The sequence below is a fragment of the Bradysia coprophila genome, chromosome III, assembly GCF_014529535.1.
Source record: "Bradysia coprophila strain Holo2 chromosome III, BU_Bcop_v1, whole genome shotgun sequence".
NCBI lineage: Eukaryota > Metazoa > Arthropoda > Insecta > Diptera > Sciaridae > Bradysia > Bradysia coprophila.
Window position 1 is genome coordinate 3,026,474 of NC_050736.1, and position 19,778 is coordinate 3,046,251.

The 19,778-nt window shown below is 35.9% G+C and overlaps 4 protein-coding genes across 4 annotated transcripts; all 4 read left to right on the plus strand.

The window, feature by feature from the left end:
• Positions 1–621: 621 nt before the first annotated feature.
• LOC119075981 (translocation protein SEC63 homolog) lies at positions 622–4,088 on the plus strand. The gene is made up of 7 exons (XM_037182564.1): positions 622–888; positions 1,145–1,854; positions 1,922–2,150; positions 2,216–2,503; positions 2,560–2,686; positions 2,783–3,372; positions 3,430–4,088. Exons 1-7 carry the CDS (start codon positions 765–767, stop codon positions 3,600–3,602), a joined length of 2,241 nt encoding a protein of 746 aa, XP_037038459.1. The 5' UTR covers positions 622–764; the 3' UTR covers positions 3,603–4,088.
• A 1,953-nt stretch (positions 4,089–6,041) lies between these two features.
• On the plus strand, positions 6,042–8,322 carry LOC119076403 (histone-lysine N-methyltransferase PRDM16-like). The gene is made up of 4 exons (XM_037183131.1): positions 6,042–6,680; positions 6,743–6,937; positions 6,993–7,150; positions 7,213–8,322. The coding sequence occupies exons 1-4, from the start codon at positions 6,167–6,169 to the stop codon at positions 8,143–8,145; spliced, it is 1,800 nt and encodes a 599-aa protein (XP_037039026.1). The 5' UTR covers positions 6,042–6,166; the 3' UTR covers positions 8,146–8,322.
• Positions 8,323–13,310: 4,988 nt separating this feature from the next.
• LOC119078038 lies at positions 13,311–14,237 on the plus strand. Its single transcript, XM_037185452.1, has 2 exons — positions 13,311–13,643; positions 13,706–14,237. Exons 1-2 carry the CDS (start codon positions 13,583–13,585, stop codon positions 14,122–14,124), a joined length of 480 nt encoding a protein of 159 aa, XP_037041347.1. The 5' UTR covers positions 13,311–13,582; the 3' UTR covers positions 14,125–14,237.
• Positions 14,238–14,464: 227 nt separating this feature from the next.
• LOC119076438 (membrane-bound alkaline phosphatase-like) lies at positions 14,465–19,701 on the plus strand. The gene is made up of 10 exons (XM_037183206.1): positions 14,465–14,835; positions 17,679–17,894; positions 17,958–18,031; positions 18,086–18,128; positions 18,189–19,002; positions 19,064–19,119; positions 19,183–19,278; positions 19,342–19,398; positions 19,464–19,490; positions 19,556–19,701. Exons 1-10 carry the CDS (start codon positions 14,724–14,726, stop codon positions 19,684–19,686), a joined length of 1,626 nt encoding a protein of 541 aa, XP_037039101.1. The 5' UTR covers positions 14,465–14,723; the 3' UTR covers positions 19,687–19,701.
• The last annotated feature ends 77 nt before the right edge of the window (positions 19,702–19,778 follow it).

Below are 19,778 nucleotides of genomic sequence, written 5' to 3' on the forward strand. Positions count from 1 at the left end.
GTATAGTAAGCCAAAGTTCTGAACAAACTCGAATTCGAATGTGTCTTAACCAGTTATTTCAGAACCTTGTAGTGAACCCCTTTGTTCCCTTGTACGATTTGAGTAAAAGCCTAGGCAACCTTACTAAAGTATCCGGACTACAAGGAGTTCAAGTGCATGTTCTTGTTTTTTATCGAATTCCCGGGAGTTGCTCATTTTTCTTACTTTATCCTTATAAACTATTGAACTTCATGGATGATATTCTAGACGTTTCTAACATATATTACACACTTGTCACGAAGAAGTCGAGGCTTGCCGAGACTGATAGTGACAAGTGTGTACTCAATTTTATCACATAAGTGAAAACGAGACAACAACATAGGCCTGAAGTGTAATTTTTGAATTATTCTTCTAGGTAAGTAATTTTGACATCCGAACACCGCGTGTATGTGAAAAATTATGAACCGTTTCACTGTTATGATTAGTGTTGTATATTATGTGTGTTTTAATCGCCCAAGACACAACAACTTTGTTTCAGAACCTTTAACTTTTGAACCTTTGTACTGTACATATGTGCACTTCAAGTTGAGAACTCGAACCAGAAAATAGTGAAATTTAGCGTGCCTGGGATGCATTCTTTGACATTCTTTGACAGCTAATATCAACCTCAATCACCTCAATTGATGATGTGTTGAAAAAAAAAATTATTCTCCGCAAAAGAGCAAAAGTCGCAGAAGTTTTTTTTATTAAATCAAAAAGATTCAATTAAAGATCCCGAATAAACAATGGCTGGACAGAAATTCCAATACGATGAAAGCGGCGGAACATTTTTCTACTTTGTATTATCATTTTTAGCGTTAATTTTGATACCAACAACTCTTTACTATTGGCCGAGAAAGAAGAAGGAAGGTGAGGTCGAGCACTTGTGTGTTGCTGTTTGCAACGTTTGATTTAATCGTTTTCAGTGATATAGTTAAGATTTTATGGTCAAAGTCTGTTGAAACTGTTAAAAACATGGCGAAATAATCAGCAGACTAAAAAAAAATTTTTGTAGTCAGCTGAACGGTTCTTGACAGTAATTGAACCGAATCATTCGTCATACTCCACGTATGCCGTAAAAAAATGTTTTTTTTTTTTAAATGTGTTTTGTTTCTGTTCGTTTCAGATCCAGATAAGTATAAGGACGAATGTCACTGTCCTGGCTGCACGGATAAGCGTATTTTAATTGCCAATTCCGAACCATACAAGAATGTGAAGGCGGTGCTGATAAAACTGAGCATAGTCTTCGGTTGGGCGCTTCTCATATATTTGACATATCGCGTATCGCAATTCGACTATGAAATGTCCAATTTTGATCCATATGAAATCCTCGGAGTACCGTTGGGCTCGTCACAACAAGCAATTAAAAAAGCTTACAGACAATTGTCATTGCTTCTGCATCCTGACAAGGAAACCGGTGATGAAAAAGCTTTCATGAAATTGTCTAAAGCATACCAAGCGCTTACCGACGATGAAGCCAGAAAGAATTGGGAAAAATATGGCAATCCTGACGGTCCGGGTGCAATGAGCTTCGGAATTGCGCTACCATCGTGGATCGTGGAGAAAGAGAATTCCGTGTGGGTACTCGGACTGTACGCTTTAGTTTTTATGGTTGCTATGCCGGTTGCCGTCGGAACTTGGTGGTACCGATCGATCCGGTTCAGTGGTGATAAGGTGTTGCTGGACACAACACAAATGTATTTTTACTTCTTTCATAAAACGCCACAAATGGCTATGAAACGGGTCATTATGATATTGGCAGCTAGTTTAGAATTTGACAAACGACACAATTCGCAAGTGCTTGAACGTCCATCGGATAACCTTGAAGTTCCTGCTGTAAGTTACAATTTCATTGCACGTCTGATGACATTGTGCGTAACAAATTCTTTGCTTGCTTCAACAGCTTATCAATAAGCTTCCGAATTTGAACGAGAAATGTAAAGAAGTTCCGCTGAGCCGTATGTATTCGGTAAAAACTCGAGCTATCTTACACGCACACCTAGGACGAATAGCATTGAATCCGGAAACATTAGAGAAAGATCGACAACTAATCGTGCAAAAGTGTCCTTATCTTATACAAGAAATGGTGTCCTGCGTGAATCAATTAATTATGTTGGCGTACGCTCGACGAAGTGAGTTCTTTGAATAACGCAACATCGTCGATACAATTTCTTAAAATTTCTCCTTTTTAACACAGTTCCAAAATTACCGAAAATCGAGACGATTGAAAACTGCATGAAACTGTCCCCGATGATTTTGCAAGGACTGTGGGAATTCAAAAGTCCGCTCCTTCAGTTGCCATTCATCACCGATGACAATATTCGCATGTTTTCGAAAGCGAACATCAAAAATCTTCAGCAATTGGCTAAACTGAATGCAGATGAATCGAGAAAGGTCATGAAGCATTTAACCGACTTCGAACGTGAAAATCTCATAAAGGTGCTGGGTAAAATGCCACTGATAGACTTCAGCCATCGTTGTGAAGGTATAGTCATTTTAAGATGGATTTTCATGCGTCATCTTAACACCTTCGTATTTTAGTTATCGATGATGAGAACACAAATGTTGTTACCGCCGGAGCAATTGTAACTGTAACGGTGACGCTGAAACGCAACAATATGAGCAAATTGTTCGGCGACTCATTTGCCAAGCTTAAGGATGAAATTCGGTAAGTGATCGAAAGAAAATGTTTTCAAGGGCCGTTGGTCATTGATGCTTGTTAGTAATACGTTTTAACGGATCCAAAAATTTCACACATTTACAGGGAAGATATAGAAATCACAAACAACGAAAACGGCGAAGCAGTAGAGGAACCGCCTCAAGTGAAGGAAAAGAAGTCGATGTGGAAGAGTATGAAGCCTAAACGTGGAGGACCGGGAGCGAAAAATAAGCAGAAAGGTTCGAAAAAATCGCAGCCGCAACAACAAGTGGTGAAACAGGCGGAGGTTGCAAAAGAGGTGAAAGTGGCTGAAAAAGCAAAGGATGTGGCGGAAAAGGCAAAGGATTCCGAATCGGAGGCAGAAAGTGGTGACGAGAGTGACAATGAAGAGAAGGAGGAAATGTCAACGGATGATGAGAAGAAAGAACAAGTCGAATGGGAGAAAATCCAACAGAAATTGAATAAACGCGAAAAATTAGAAGGAAAATCAAAATTGTCCCATAGTGTGCACTGTCCTGGTTTCCCAGAAGACAAACAAGAATACTGGTGGACGTACATCTGTGATCGGAAATCACGAACGCTACTGACTGCCCCGTATCACGTCACCAATTTAGTGGATACCGAAGAAATTCAGCTTAAATTTACAGCACCACGATGGCCAGCGATTTACACATTTTGTGTATGCTTACGATCGGGTAAGTTCCATCAAACTTACAGCTTTGTAGTTTTGATTGTAATTCGAATTTCCGTAGACTCATACATGGGAATGGATCAACAGCAAGAACTGAAATTGGATGTGAAAGAAGCGCCGGCTGTACCGACCGATCATCCTCAATGGGATTTGAGTGAATCCGAGTCGGAAAAAGAGGATCCACAGGCCAACGAAAGTGAATTCACTACCGACACATCCGATGATGAGGAATGAATGGGGGGGGGCTCGAATCGTGAAAGAGGAACTCAATTATCATTTCGGTGTTCAAAAATTTCATTTCGTTTTCCATGGATAAACATCATCATTATCATCATTGTCATTCCTCCATTGTATGGATCGAATAGATTTCGTTTCGTTTCAAATGAATTTCTTGTTTTATTTTCCAATTAATTTTCAAAGTTGATCAAAAATATTTAGAATTTAAGTTCCAGTCTGCTTGTGGATGGATTTTCTTTTTTTATTATTATATATTTCGGTTGACCCATTCGTTTTCCAAATTAGAATTTCGAATATTTATGTTCATTGTAACCGAGACAATTTTGTTTTTCTTGTAAATATTAGATCAGGATTTATTATTAGTGTCTAGCTTAAGAATGTGGTGTAACTTTTTTTATAAATGTAGTTTTCTTCTTCTCTTCGGTTAGTACACATTTTTTTACACATAAAATTAACTGATACTAGGGCTTCGTAACGAGAGAATAAAAATTGATAAGAAAACTGGAAAATGAAAACTAAATTAGAAGCTGAATTTTATTCTTATAAAAAATCTAGAGGAAAAAATGGGGTGTATTTTTGTCAATTTGAGGTATTTTGTTAATTTATATTGAATTGGAAATAAAATGTTAAGAACATTTCGAATGAACTAAAAATACAACTCGTTTAAATTGCAAATCATCATGATAAAAAACAATCGTTAAGATTCGAGTTGATGGCTCGAAGTTGTTAAATCATTTCCGTGATCCACTTACAGATCAAAAAATATTAAAAGATTTTCCAAACATGAACCACTTGTAACCTATACCGTTTACGTTTTGTCTGTGATTATTCGTTTGACCAAAGCACCTAGCAGGGTAGTAGAAAAAAATAAAGTTGTACTTTAATCGAAGTATGCGAATATTTCCATACCTTTTTTTTCATAATGTCATTACAAAATTACCATTAGGGCTGCTAATGGTATTATTGGTATGAAAATACTACTCTATTTGACGTGGTAAAACCTCTATTACCCTGCTAGGTGCTTTGGTTTGACAATTTCAACCGAGATATTTTCCATGTTTTAGTTTAATTTTGGTAAGCCTCCAGATGCATTTTTTCTAAAGACGTCAGCACTGTTGTACATTACGCAGCGAAGCTGAACCTTCAAACATTTTCCATATTTTTGGTCCTATCCATGGCTGTCCTTACATCAAGTGGTCCCTATTCTTCACATGTTGGTTTTTTTAAGGCCGACATTCGGAGAGAATTCCAATGATTAAAATTACTTATTTCTTGCGTTTTAGTCGCGTTTTAGCCAAAAACTGTTTTCATGACACTCTCACATATCTTTACTTTTGACCACTTTACACATAAAACAATTAATTAAAAAATAAATCTACAATTGAAAGTCGAAGCCAACGAGCTTTCACTCATTTAAATCGTAGGTTTCTTGTTCCACAACCATCTGAAGATTTCTCTCCTAACAATTGAAATCAACAAAGTAAATAATTTTGACATACTATTTTGACACTATTTTGATACTATTTTGACCTGAACCTGTCACTACTTGTGCAAGTGGGATATCACTGATATAATAAAGACGAATTGAAAAAAAATTGTAAACGTAGGTTGAGCTTGCGCCTCTATCAGGACATCCACTTATCTAAAAATAAACATTCGCCAGATGCCCAGACATCACCTTTTGAAGCTCTTCAAAATTTCCGGCATTTGACTGAATCATTATTTTTTTTTATTTTCGAACATATTTTCGTATATTATAGGACATGTAAGATATCTGTGCTTGTCCCGTATCTACTGTACAATCCAATGAGCCCTCACACATGTATGTCCATAGCTTGCAGCGGCAGTGAATCACGGACAAAGAAAACCCATTTTCGACATTTGGTAGAAGTTCTCTAGCTGATAAAAGAATATTAACCTGTTACAGGCGGCTGTTATCGATAACGACAGCAACAATAAAAGACAAGCTCTGACTAATGAGCTCTTATATAGCAAAAAGCATGTTTAAAACAAATGAAGTAAAAGATTTCTGAAATCAATCTATGAAAATCTTCGATCAAATGAAGTACTAGATCAGATAGTAAAACTGTTATCATAGCCGACACTTCGACAAAAAATATATATATATGTGAAGACAAGGCAGCTCTCTAGCACTGTACGATTTTTCGCCTCCTAATTTTGTAAACAATTGGTGTGATATTGCTAGAGAGCTGCCTTGGTGAATAGAGTCACACCCGTGTAGCAACCATAGCTAGTTTCATAAAGTTGTTAGAATTTCAGCAGGATGTGATACTACTTCTTCTGCATACCAATGGTACACGATGTTTGAATTTTTTTGAGGAAGCCCGCTTTGAGCTCTAACATAATATACTGTGTGGTACGCTCACTTTATAACCAACAAAATGTCAGTGCAATGCGTGAAATGTCAAAAAAATTACCGCGGTGGACGATTTGGCAGAAGAAGAAGAAGAGAAAGTGTCGTAGGTCCGTTAAAGCGAAAAGTGAGATGTAAACAAAAATAAATTAATTGAGCTTCAAACACGAAAACACTTCTGATCAACATGTCCACCAAGTGTCTTCCAAAATCTAAATTGAAAAACGTTAATTTCAAGTCTTCGTATCGGTGTAGAATATGCAAAAATTCGTTTAAAGAGTTCATTATATTCGAGGGACATTTTGCTTTTAATGTGAGCTGTCGAGCAAGGAACGGATGGTTTATACAATGCTATATTTGTGGGCAAAAGCAAAGATATTTGGCTGAATTAAAGTATCACTTGCGACTACACGCGATTCAAAAAAGTAGCCCATCGACACAAACCGATTGCAAAATTATTAATCGAGCCATTAACAGCGAAAATGGAGATTCTTGTACTAATGGCTATCAGTGTGAAATTTGCCAAAGAAATTGTACAACAAAGTTCTACTTGAACGAGCACTTGCTATCTCATTCGAAAGAAACTACTACCAAAAAGTCTCCTAATGAAGACACGCATGCTAAAACTGTGGATCAATTGCCGTCGTCTACATTTAAAATTGCAAATCACGAAATTGTCCACGCAGACAAGGCGGAAATAGGTGAAGTTTCCAATAATTAATTTCATATTTACTGTAATTCAGAATCTAATTCATTGATTTAGATGAACAGACGACTACTCACCCACAGGGACTCAAGTGCGAAGCCTGCAACCTTCCTTTTACAACAGAAGTTTCATTGAAGTTCCACCGCAAACTCTTTCATCAGAGCGGTACTCCAAGTACTACTGGCAGCCCGAAAGAAAATAGTCTTCAATGTGATATTTGCCAGGCCAAATTTACATTCAGCGGTAATTTAAGTAAGTCTTCTTATCACAACATTTTGTACGGCTATCACCTCATGGAGCATTTCAGAACGACATAAACTCATGCACACCAACGGAGATGTGGAATGCAAAATTTGCCACATTAAGTTTACGAATAAGGCTCTGGCAGTGCATGAAAAGGCTGCACATCCTGAATTACAAGACGACGATGCGTTGATGCCCGAAGTAAATCAACCAAACGATAAGGTAGTTCGGTGTTAAAATTCATTGTGCCTTAGCAGATACACCAACTACCGATACTTTCGCAGATCAGTACACCGCCAATTACATCTCAAATTATTGCACCACCAATCGTATCTGATAGTGTTACATCGTCGAATGAATCTGAGGTTTCATCAGCACCTTCCATTTCCGCATCCGAAACACCACCAGCTGCACCTCAAATCAATTACGTTTGTGGTCAATGCGGCAAATCTGTTTCATCGTCTCATCACCTACGTGCTCACATAAAGTCACACCGTCAGTTCTCGTGCTGGATTTGTTCCAGAATATTCAAAAACAGGACTGGTCTGCGAAGTCATTCCCGATCACACCGTTTCGAATGTTACATTTGCAAGACGAATTTTCCATCGAAGAACAGATTAGTCACTCACATGGGGAAACATCAAGTGTATGAACAATGGATTGATCCAGCAACTGTGTATCTATCCAATTGGAATCCCGAAATTTCTCGAGAAATACTGCAGAATCAGCCGTTGGTACTGGTGAAACGTGTAGACGTTAACAATACAAGTCTGACTCACCCAGTCATTTTAGACAAATCAAACGAAATTGACTCGAATATGAAGGTTAAAAATGAACCTCAAATTATTGCCAATAACACTGCCGTTCCGCCAATTATGAACGGTGAATCTGAAGTCGATGTGTTCGAGGACAGAACAATTGCCGAAGTAAAATATTCCGATCAATTCAACATATTAAGGCAAATCATCAATGACAAGAGGAACGCTCAGCCCGTAAACTGTGTTGACGATCAACCAGCCTTATCATTTGACGATGACGAAATTATAATCATTGAACGAGAGCCTGATACTACAACTGATTGTGACAATGTAATAGACATTTCGTCGGAAAGTGATATTGACGAGATGGAGTTGTACCATTGCTACTTCTGTAATGAAACATATCGTTCATTAGAGTCACTCGGTGTTCATGTTAAAATATGTTCATATTGCCCGTGACATATTAGCGACTTGTGTAAACATTCAAATTTATTATTTTTATTTCGTACGACTAAGGTAGGATGCAATGAGTTAAAGACTCCTAGATTTTAAGTATTTTTCGTTCCATGACCAATGAAATTTTTGATATGAAAATGGCCTGCCGATTATTATTTTTGCCAATAAATTATGGATGAAAAAACAATTTGTTTTCCATTGGTAGCGAAAGTTAGTCTGTACCGGACCGTGGCTCAAAGTGTCTGGCAACCTCTTCTTCCGTCAAATCGTCACTTTTCACATTGTGGTGAATGGGAAGACGATATTCGATCTGTAAACAGTCTTGTAAGGACAACGTTTTCGCCCTCAGCAAACTCCTATGTGCAACTTTTAGACTAACCGGAGAGATTCGATTGAGCACTTTTGTTGTCTCGTTCGTATATGTTCTCAACTGTTTCACCATCAAAACATTTTTAGATTTTCAACATAGTTTGTTGCCAATTCAATTTTTTTTAAAACATCGAAACCCTTAGCCTGGCTTCCAGTTAGTTAGTTCAATATAAACACCGAAAATATGTTTTAGCCGAGGTAGAAAATATGTAACCGTCGCATAGTAGCCCAACGATGTTTCAGGAATAGCAAAAACCGTTCTCTCTGTAGCGACAGAATATTTTCCCAGCACGCGTTAGTTCGTACCATTGTTAAACTGTCCATAAAAGTAATAAATGGTTTATTTTATTCGCAATCACGTTCACACTCCTATATCCGTTTGTATATCCGGCAATAAAATCAGCTTCAGGCACATTTAAAATTTGTTTTATACTCACGGAATTTTGAAAACCGACACACTGTTTCGTGGTTTACTGGTTTTTTATGAATTTTGCATGTATTTTTATATGGAGAAATCAGAAACTCAAGTAAAACACAGAAACAGAAAATGTGGCGGTTTTCAAAATTCCGTGTGTGTATGTCCTTTGCGCCTTCCAATTGAACCCATAATCGGTGAATTGTTCTAGGAAGAAATATAAGTCCATTGATAAGTCACAATTCCCATACTCAAAAATTTCCATATTTATTGCGTTGAGTGTCTTCGGTCGGTTTAGTTGGACGACGCCAGGTGTTTTCGATTTATATAGTTTAACGAATTGGGATATGTTAATCGTACTAATGCATCGCTTTAACATTTTATTATTTTAGGGGATCTTAGGAACATACAGATTGATAAAATTCACCGTTTTTGTATATACCTTTTCTACGTTGCAATGTTCCTTTATACTGACAAAAGTACGAAAAGTCTAGCATTCTGCATGTCTTATTTCTCTTGATTTACAAAGAATAGATGCATCATTAAACATAATACCAGAAGAACGTCACATTCAAGAAAAGGTACAGATATTTACCGATAAAATTTAGCAGTACAGATGTTTCTGTGAGATGTCAAAATTCGTCATATTGTATGAAAAGAATAATTTATGGCGATTTTTGTACCTATTTATATAGTATAGGATTTTTCTTCGCAATGTAGACATTTAGTTAAAAAAGTAAATAACGGTCAATGATATAAGTCATCTCTTCCATTGTTAATATTCTCTCATGTTTCGACCCACTCAAAAATAGACAAAATAGACAAAGAAAAGATGTATCATTAACATAATACCAGAAGAACGCCACATTCAAAAAAAGGTACAGATATTTACGATTGTCAACGATAAAATTTAGCAGTACAGGTGTGATATGACAAAATTAGTCATATTGTGTGAAAAGAATAATTTATGGCGATTTTTTTACCTATTTTTATAGTAAGGTTTTTCTTCGCAATGTAGACATTTAGTTAAAAAAAAGTAAATAACGGTCAATGATATAAATCCGAGGGGCAACCGACTCGGGTAATTGACTACACACCCTTAACGGAATTGCCGGAGGATCCGGTAAATAATTGTAATTGATGGAAATACGAAAAATTGATGGAATTATAAGGAATTGACCGGAATTGGGTGGATATACGTTAAATTGTAAGGAATTGAAAGTAAATAAGGATAAGTAAGATGATCGGAAATTCCTCGTATTTTTTTCCGATCATCATACTTATCTGTATTTAGTCTTTAATTTACTTTCAATTCCCTTATTTACAATGTATTAATGTATAGTATATCCAGTCAATTACTTATAATTCCATCAATTTCACGTATTTCCAGGCAATTCCTCATAATTCCATCAATTTCAGGTATTTCCAGTCAATTCCTTTTAATTCCATCAATTTTACGTATTTCCAGTCAGTTCCGGTCAATCCTTATAACTCCATCAATTTCTTGTATTTCCATCAATTACAATTATTTACCGGAGTATCCGGGAAGCTGCAACATAGCTGTTCCAAATTTTAGTTTCGCAGAAAGCGTTTCAAAATAATCTGTTCAGTACAAAACGCTCCTTTAACTTTACATTAGTCCCTATTTGACAGCTATATTTATAGTGAGTCACCAACTATTTCCTACAAAAAAATATGTCGCAATGGAATTGAATAATATCGGAAAATATCGTGGAACTATTTCGAAAATTCGTGGAATTGTAGAAATTAATTGGAATTATAGGAATTGAATGTCGAATCCGGCAAGTATAGGTGTTAATCCGGTAATTGAAGTAATAAAAGGAATAATAGCAATTAAAAGGAATTAGTAATTGATTTGCCACAATTTCGGCCAATCGGTTACCCCTCGTATAAATCATCTCTTCCATTGTTAATATTTCTCATATTTCGTCCCACTCAAGTCGGGTCAAGCTTATATTCGATATTCACATATTTGATTTCACGGATAATTGTGTCACTGCATTTCGATTTTAATATTGTCTTCGCCAAATCGAAAATTTACAGTCCTGGAATTATAAGAAGTTACATTTACAATCCAATTCTCCTTATTCAATCCACATGCATTGCTAACGTTACGACATTTACGTATGTATATGTATTATAACGTGTAAATTGTATGTGGAATGAATAACGTCGATTGGATTGTAATTGTTGAAAATGTAACTTCTTATAATTTTTCCACTGTAATGACAAATTAGCGAACTACAAATTAAATATTTCATCCAACGGGGAGGGAATGTTCCCATAACAGATGCTGCATTGTTAAATGTTTTTTTTATAAATCTCGTTTATTCCTGGAATTTTTTCATGATTTTACTTTTCGTCATAAACAAATAAGGTTTTGTTTCTTAAAAAAAAAAGAAACAAGTAAGACGAAACTATATCATAAGCTATTTAATACACAGAAATTAACATGACACTCAGTCTTACTGAGTTTATGATAAGATTATCTTACTCATCACTTTAAATCGACTTCATAATACTTATATTCGTTGGCTAGACCCTTTTGACCATATCGGTTAAGTATTACAAGTAGCCCATAAAAGAGTGATTGCTTACAACATCTGGTAAACATAAGATATACTATGGAAGGCACACACTTCAATGATGCTGGCTCAGCTTAATTTTATCTCAATTCAACAATAGTTTAGGAATAAAAAGGAAAAATTAGGTAAGTTTGAACTTAATTTGGATCAGTGATAGGCATACGGACGTGGAAAGGATATTCGGCAGATAGCGATTTTGACTTATAACTACAAGTTGACTACACCCAGATAAAAATGTGAACCTAGAGCTGTTTTGAGATTAACAGCACGCGACCGAATCTTTTTAACAACTCAAAAATGATTGTTTCATCATAGTAATGTGGGTTAGTTGACCGTTAATAGTTATTTGTTAACCACTTTTCCTTGTGACGTATCAGCTAAAATAGCGCCTCTCACAGAATGACAACAAACGTCATATTCACAATGCATCGCTAGCATTAAATAGTACATTTCATACGTAGGACTAAAAGTCTTTTTTAGCGTGTGAGAAGTTTCCAGACAGAGCCGAAGGCGAACTGGTCATTCGGGTCCTAGGTATGAAAAAGTAGTTTTCTTTCAAATTTCAATCTTAAATTTCAAATATCTTTGCTATCTTTGTGATGCCTGAATTTACAAACCGACTAAAAATTATTATGCTTTGCCTGGTATCGCAAGGCGAAATAAAGCATCGGTAGTCCCATTAAAAAAATTTAACACCAAAATAATGTGCGCTTTAATCAACTATTCATACACAACAATATCTTGTTCGTAAATCGTCTTCGAATGAAATTAACACATTCGTGTGATTTCAAGCGAGACAATCAAATTTTGATGGAAAATTCTTAGCATCAGTCAGTATCATCGTTCAATTCCCAATATTATCTTTCAGTCATATTTTTAATCTCTTAAGGAATTACATTTTTTTCAATTTTTAGCAGAGATTCCAGAAAAAATTACTTTTTGAAAGTAATCCCCTCTGACCTAAAAATGTTAATCCCATATTTTTATCTGTGCAATTGGAAATTTCTAAGTATCTTGCTTGCTCTCAATATCAACTTAAGTGAAACTCGATTTATTGCATCGCAATTTGACTACAGGAAAAAATATTCCTTTAAGAGATGATTTGAGAATGGAAATGGTTTTTAGCTTAATTTATTGGACTGATGGATTTGACGGAAAAGGTGTCCGAGCTATACTGGAATTGAGAACGATTTTAACGTGTTAAAGACGGTAAGCATATGACCAGTATTATTATCGGGTCTATTACTTCCATCGATCAAAATATTTTTTAATCTGTTGATTGTACTTCAATTTTTTTAACATGCATCTTACCATATAATGCACCATATTACCCAGAGCTTGTCATTATTTTGTCCTCGTTATCGACAACAGATGAATAGCCATATGTGACAGGTTAAACTGAACTGGAGTCGAGTACTCACTTTCGATGAGCAAGTATAAGAAATGAAGTATAAAGTTGGTCAGTGCTAATTTAGCATGGGGATCGTTCACAAGGTTTGCCACGCGTGCGAAAGAGATGCAATACATGGTTGAAAATGTGTTAGAAAGAAACATATATAGTCGTCACCCGAGACATAATTTATTATTGATCCAAAAGCCCACTGTTTGATCGAAGATATGTATGTATGTATGTCGCTTAAAAGTAGAGGGCGTTGTATAAGAAAGTAATAAGTAATATAGAGTTTATTGTTTACACGTGCCGAAATTTGCGCAATCTAGGGACTTGAAGATATGATATATTTATTGCACAAAAGTTAAAAGTTATTCTGAACGAATCAAATTTTATGGATGAAGACAAACATGTAAATTTTTTGTTACAGAATATGCTGCTATTTGCTACCTTATCTTGTCTTATCAAACATGTAGTATTATTAATTGCCTAGCTTGAGACACGCAATCGTGATCGTAAACCATTCATTTATTTCCTTATAAATTCGATTGTCTTTTCTTTCAATCCCATCAGACCGTAGGCGCGACGAATAGATCGCATGTATAAGAAAAGCATCCATCCATTAGCTGGAACTTTTTCTGTTTCTTAAGTTTTGGTAAAATGACTTCGGCGAAAATATTTTTTATATTTTCTTTCTTGACCTGTACTGTACTGTCTACTCGTAAGTATAAATCAATTTGAATAAAAGAATTCATTTTTTGAACTTAACACTAAAATTCACAGCAATACCGACATACACAATCGACTACTTCCTGGTAAGAAAGGCACTGCAATATGCTCTTCAAGATGTTATCTCCTACAAAGAAGCAACCACATCAAGACTAGATCCACTTCCTAATCCACCGACAGATGCTGAGAACAATATCCTTTTTGTTTTAGACGAGATGCGAGTGGTAGCCTTTTACGCCTATAATAAGCTAATATTTTTATCCAATTCACAACTGCTGACTCTTGTTTATGCCACACAAACATTCGGATGGTACGAAAGAGCATTCTTTCATTTTGTTGGTCGGATCGAACTACTAATTCCATTGATTCCTGATGATACAGTCAAAGTGGAAGTTCAGTCGCTGTTGGATCAAATAGTTTCTCAAACTAATCTACACCATTACAATATACAACTACTGTTGACGACTCTTTAAATTGATTCAAATTGCAAACTAATGATTTATGACGATGTGAGTGTTGCATATATATTTAAAGACTTGTTGTAATATCAGTTTGAATGGAATCGCTACCAAAATCCAAATATTTGTGTTTTTGTGGCGCTAAATGCTATAGTCGAAACAAAAAGAAACTTTCGCATCCAAAACTGCACTCGGTAAGAATTTCACAACAAAAAACAAATTCGTTGTAAATACTTCGGTGTGAGAAGAGCACCGGAATACAACAGCTTTAGAAGCGCACGTAAACGATTGTATAAACAGAACGTGTCCAGAAGAGTGAAATTAAAGTTTCGCTCCCCACTTATCAATACAATACAAAAGATCGACAGAAAGAGTTCTTTACGTCCGAGTTAATGTTTTATCAATCAATCAGTTGAAAATCAACCGTCAATTTGTTCAGATTATTTTTATTCCTGTCTGTAATTTTATTAATAATTTTTCACCCAAATTCTCATTGTTCACAATTGTGTTCGTCTCTATATTGAACGGTTGATATTTTTATTGTTTTGTGATTTTAAAGTAGTACCATTTGTTACCCAAAAAAATTGTATTTCTAAACGGAACACGTGGAAAAAATGCAATTTTGGACGAAAAACTCTCTGCAAGTAATCGTTTTTATACTTCTTAATTATATCGTGTCTGGAAACACTAGGCCAGATGATGCATTTGAAATTCATTCTAATCCGTGTGAGTATAAACTCTGTTATTTCTGGTCTTATTCAAAAAACAACAATTTATTGGCCCCCTGATAGTGTAATCTGCGTGGAAATTGTAAGAAACATCATTATTCGGACTCCGAAAGCTTTTGTGTGTAATTACTAAAACGTTCATTTTATTTTTTGCAAGGAAAATTAATCGGAATTAATTGAGCTCATATTTGCACAATATTAAATTATGTATCGAAAAATAGCAGTCTCCAACAGCTGGATGAATAAATTAATATTAATATTAATTATAAATGGGAGAATGGATTCCAAATTTCTCAGGGCTGTACCGTTTTAGGGAGGTATACATATTCGCGTATTATAATACCCAATTTTTCATAATTATATGTCGGCTTTTCATACAAAAAAAATCCTCCCATTGTGATTGGTTTTGTAATTTTTTTTTATGTATGTAAAAGCCGAGGTAAAAGCATCAGGAGTGGTGTGTCACTGCGCATCTACAAAAATGGCTGTTAGCGTTACGTCTCCATACCCAATAAAGTGAAAGATTACCTTTGGGGCTATGAAAACTTTATCCGAGCAGTAACGGCATACATTCTTGAATTTTTTGAAAAGTCGTGACACGAATAAAAGAAATCCTATTCCAGCATAAGTAAAGCGAGAGGAGAGCTACTGTAAAAATAGATGTTGCTGGAATTCTCATTGTTATAGCGGATTATGATCCATAATTTCTAATCCGACAATATTGCCTCAGTGTTAATTGCAATTGATACGTGCTGAAAGTTTCGTTAGATAACCTAAATGTTCTACACTGGTCGTAGCGAATCTACCCTAAGTAGTTCCATTGACTCTGTAAATTCAAGGAATTTACGTCAGAAAATAGGTTTTAAAGGTCAGCAATGTACTTCAAGCAACGGTGATTCATAGTCGACAGTTTTTTTACAGTGCAGTTGTGTTACACACTGTCAAGTTTCAGTCCCCTATTTGTGGTACCACTCAGGCTTCAAGTGTGTTGGTTGTATCGGTTTAAAAAAATGTAGTGTTTGCGGAAAAAACGGAAAATACTGAAATGTCTGTAAAGCTAACGATAGCTAGAGTAATTCTGGACCGATTTTCAAAAATGTGACTTCAATCGACGAGAAAAAAAATTCGCGACGTTAAGTTCACAGATTCGCAGATTCACAGATTCGTTAAGTTCACTAATTATCTGGGAGAGTTTCCTAAAAGAAATTTCGACTGTTTTTTGATGCCACGATAATAACTTGATTAAAACTGAAACAATTTTGGAAATTTTTTGAGTAATGGGCATTCAAACTTATACTACCAAAGCAACTAGGCCATTTGGTTGGGTCAGGTATTTTGGCTGAAACAGTGATTTGGAATGAGTTATAAATGGCGTTTGCATTTTAAGCCATCAAATTTACGTCAGTTAACACAATGTAAAATTGTCTGTTTTACAGAAGAGTTAAAAATTCCAATTATTTTGGGATGTTGTCCTCTTCCAGTGATATTATCTCCTCACCTTTGCCGAAGATTGTACTGAAGATTGATTATTTTTGATTGTATTGTTTTTCTCTCTGCATTTGTAAAGTTTGGACTAAGTACGGCTGCTAGGAATTTCGCGCCGTGTCATTCACAATAATTGACAAATTGACACATTTTTTATAGGGAAAATGTCACTTTGTGGATTATTGTTAATGACGCGGTGTTAAATTCCTCAACGAAATTTTGATAACTTCAACAGCCAAGGGACCTGACCCACCCATAATGTGGGACCTAGTTCTGATCTGTATCTGATCAACTGTGTAAATTGAAAAGGACAAATCAGTTCATTGATATATTGCAATAGATTTTGCGTATTTAAATAAGTTTTACATGAACGTTCCAATGAAATTACGTTACGTCTGTTGAATTTATTAAACTTATTAATTACGAACGATTCATTTAGGTGTTTTGTTTGTGATTAATTTCGGCGCTTACAGAATTTTAACATTGTTATTGGTTAAAATCAAATGAAAAATCTTGATATCACGTATCATACACACATTCAACTTTTTCCGGACTATTTAAGAATTAAGTCTCGTGTTAAATATTAACTCAACTTGATATCAAACATGCAACGTAAAGACTGCATAAATTCGAGAAATGAATATTCATTAGAAAAGCGAATGATGAAATTGATAACATCACACGTAAAACGTTTATATCCCAAATTGATAAGATCAAGAAACTAAGAAAAAAAAACAAATGAAATTTTTAAACAGGATTTTGCAATAGAACATTACTTATCTCTGGGACAACTGATGGAAATGGTACCGCTTGTGAGAAGTTTACAGGTCTGAGGCGAAGCAGGGGCCAGTAAAAATACAACAAGAGGTTTCCGTCGTTTGCCCCATTTACAAGTGAGATATTTGAATCGAAAACTTGGGGTTAAGATTCTCAGCGGTGAATAAAATATCACTTTACCTCACGGTTTTGAGAAGAGGCTATTCTTAGTAGTTGAAAAGAAGCTATCCATGCTGACCGAAAAATTTTAGTTTTTTCTTAGTCTCCCTGCTGATTTTGATTGCACATTAAAATGATGGAAATGGCGCTCCTTGTGAGATATAAATAAAGTCAAGGGTAAAGTGAAATTGTATTCACGGCGGCAAAACTTTACTTTGAGTTGTTGAGGCATTACGAGACGATAACTGACTTAAAAAACTAATGAAAGTGATAGTCTTTTATTAACCATGCCAAAGTCCGGTATTACTCTTTTCTACCTAATTCGGTTGAATATCCTATCCTAAAAACTAAACAAAATCCATTTTCGCAACTGCACTTCTTACTTTCCCCAAAGGATAACTTGTAATTCTAAATTTTTAGACCGTGACAATGAAGCATCGAGCCATAGGACGAAACGATCGTCAGCACAAGATCACAACACAGAAAACGAAGAGTTCTTTTGGAATTTCGGAGCACAATTGACTTTGCAGGATCGTTTATCGATTCAGATGAATCGAAATATTGCCAAAAATATAATCTTGTTCATTGGAGACGGAATGTCTTTATCGACTGTAGCAGCTGCACGGACATATTTGGGTAATGGTTAAGTTTATCTTTGAAAATATGTAGCTTACTATAGTAAACTATCTACGACATTAGGGCAATTGCAAGGCAATACCGGAGAAGAAACCACATTATCGTTTGAGGAGTTTCCGAATATTGGTTTGTCTAAGGTGAGTGTCAACGTATAAGAAATGTTATCTTCAGTATAAAGTATTCTCCCCTAGACGTACTCTGTAGATGAGCAGATTGCTGATTCAGCTGCCACAGGTAAAAATAGTTTTCCACCATTTCGCAACTTTTATAACGTTACCTAATGTACCATTTAAGCCAATGCATATCTGTGCGGAGTAAAAACTAATTCTGCAACGATTGGTGTGACTGGTCGTGTAAAAAAGAATGACTGTTTCGCGGCGAATAATTCAAAAAATCGACTGACCTCCATAGCACGATGGGCTCAACGCTCTGGCAAATCTACTGGAATAGTGACAACGACAAGAATTACACACGCAAGTCCAGCGGCATCGTATGCAAATGTAGCGAATCGAGACTATGAATGTGATGCAGATGTGATGAAATACAATCAAGATCCTGTGGAATGTGGAGATATCGCAGCCCAACTAATCAATGGGCCAACTGGGCGTGAATTTAATGTAATTTTGGGCGGTGGTCGTTCAAAATTTTTGCCCATAGATGAGTGTGACGAAGACGGTAAACGAGGGCAAAGATTGGACGGGCTAAATTTAATCGACGAGTGGCGTATGGAAAAGGAAAGTATTGGAGGTGTATACGTTCACAATCGAAGTGGTTTGGTGAGCTGCGACTTCAACAAAACCACTTTCTTGCTGGGACTTTTCGCATCGGACCATTTGGATTATCATTTGGAAGCGAATCATGACAAACAACCGACTTTAGCCGAAATGACTGAGGCGGCCATTAAAATTCTAAGCAAAAATAAGAATGGCTTCTTTCTGTTCGTCGAAGGCGGCAGAATTGACCATGCACATCATTCGACCCAAAGTAGGAAAGCTTTGGACGAGACAGTACAATTGGCGGAAGCTGTGCGAGTCGCTACAGAACTAACAGATTCAAGTGATACACTCATTGTAACTACATCGGATCATTCTCATACTATGACAATGAGGTAAAATAATGAGGAAGGAGTCCGGTGACTGGATAAGTTTTCAACTTAACTTTCTTTCTAGTGGTTATTCGTCCAGAGGGAACGACATACTTGGATTGAGTACATCACTCGGAGGGGGTGAGTTCAAATAACGTTGAGTATTGAAATATTTAGTGTTAAAACGACTTCTGATTGATTTAGATAAATTAAAATACTCAACCCTGTCCTATGCAAATGGTCAAAGAAACTACATGACTTCATCGGGTACGCGACTGGATTTGACTAAGTTGGATATGGGTAAGACATTAGAATACCTTTTGTTACTTAATCAAAGTGAACACGTCTCTTTAATATCTTTAGAAGATCCGAACTTTCATTTTCCATCAATGGTACCTCTGAGTAGTGAGACGCATGCAGGTAAATTTTTTATTTGTTCCAAGCTCGCTGAATACTCAGTTCTTCCTCTTTCTCTCTCATTACAGGTGAAGATGTAGCAATTTACGCTTCAGGTAAGAATTCAGCAAAATTCTATCTTATAAAGCAAACTTTCACTCAAAAAATATTCTTTACACAGGACCATGGTCTCATCTTTTTAGCTGTGTTATGGAACAGAATGTGATTCCTCATATGATGGCCTATGCTTCATGCGTTGGTGATAAATTGACTGCCTGTAAAAAGAATTATAAGGAGCAACGACAGAAATAAAAACCTTTTTAAGACCAAGCGGCAATCGACTTTCATTGAATGACTGTTCTGCCTGTTCTCCATGTTGATCGGCTGGATGCATCATGTCTGTG

Excerpts from the sequence above, each read along its gene's own strand:
- LOC119075981 (XM_037182564.1), top strand. The coding sequence starts at position 765 with ATGGCTGGACAGAAATTCCAATACGATGAAAGCGGCGGAACATTTTTC. Across the intron at positions 2,151-2,215 it reads GTTGGCGTACGCTCGACGAA|TTCCAAAATTACCGAAAATC; the intron begins GTGAGTTCTTTG and ends TTTTTAACACAG. Across the intron at positions 3,373-3,429 it reads TTGTGTATGCTTACGATCGG|ACTCATACATGGGAATGGAT; the intron begins GTAAGTTCCATC and ends GAATTTCCGTAG.
- LOC119076403 (XM_037183131.1), top strand. The coding sequence starts at position 6,167 with ATGTCCACCAAGTGTCTTCCAAAATCTAAATTGAAAAACGTTAATTTC. Across the intron at positions 6,938-6,992 it reads TACATTCAGCGGTAATTTAA|AACGACATAAACTCATGCAC; the intron begins GTAAGTCTTCTT and ends GGAGCATTTCAG. Across the intron at positions 7,151-7,212 it reads TAAATCAACCAAACGATAAG|ATCAGTACACCGCCAATTAC; the intron begins GTAGTTCGGTGT and ends ATACTTTCGCAG.
- LOC119078038 (XM_037185452.1), top strand. The coding sequence starts at position 13,583 with ATGACTTCGGCGAAAATATTTTTTATATTTTCTTTCTTGACCTGTACT. Across the intron at positions 13,644-13,705 it reads CTGTACTGTACTGTCTACTC|CAATACCGACATACACAATC; the intron begins GTAAGTATAAAT and ends TAAAATTCACAG.
- LOC119076438 (XM_037183206.1), top strand. The coding sequence starts at position 14,724 with ATGCAATTTTGGACGAAAAACTCTCTGCAAGTAATCGTTTTTATACTT. Across the intron at positions 14,836-17,678 it reads TGAAATTCATTCTAATCCGT|ACCGTGACAATGAAGCATCG; the intron begins GTGAGTATAAAC and ends CTAAATTTTTAG. Across the intron at positions 19,120-19,182 it reads GAGTACATCACTCGGAGGGG|ATAAATTAAAATACTCAACC; the intron begins GTGAGTTCAAAT and ends TGATTGATTTAG.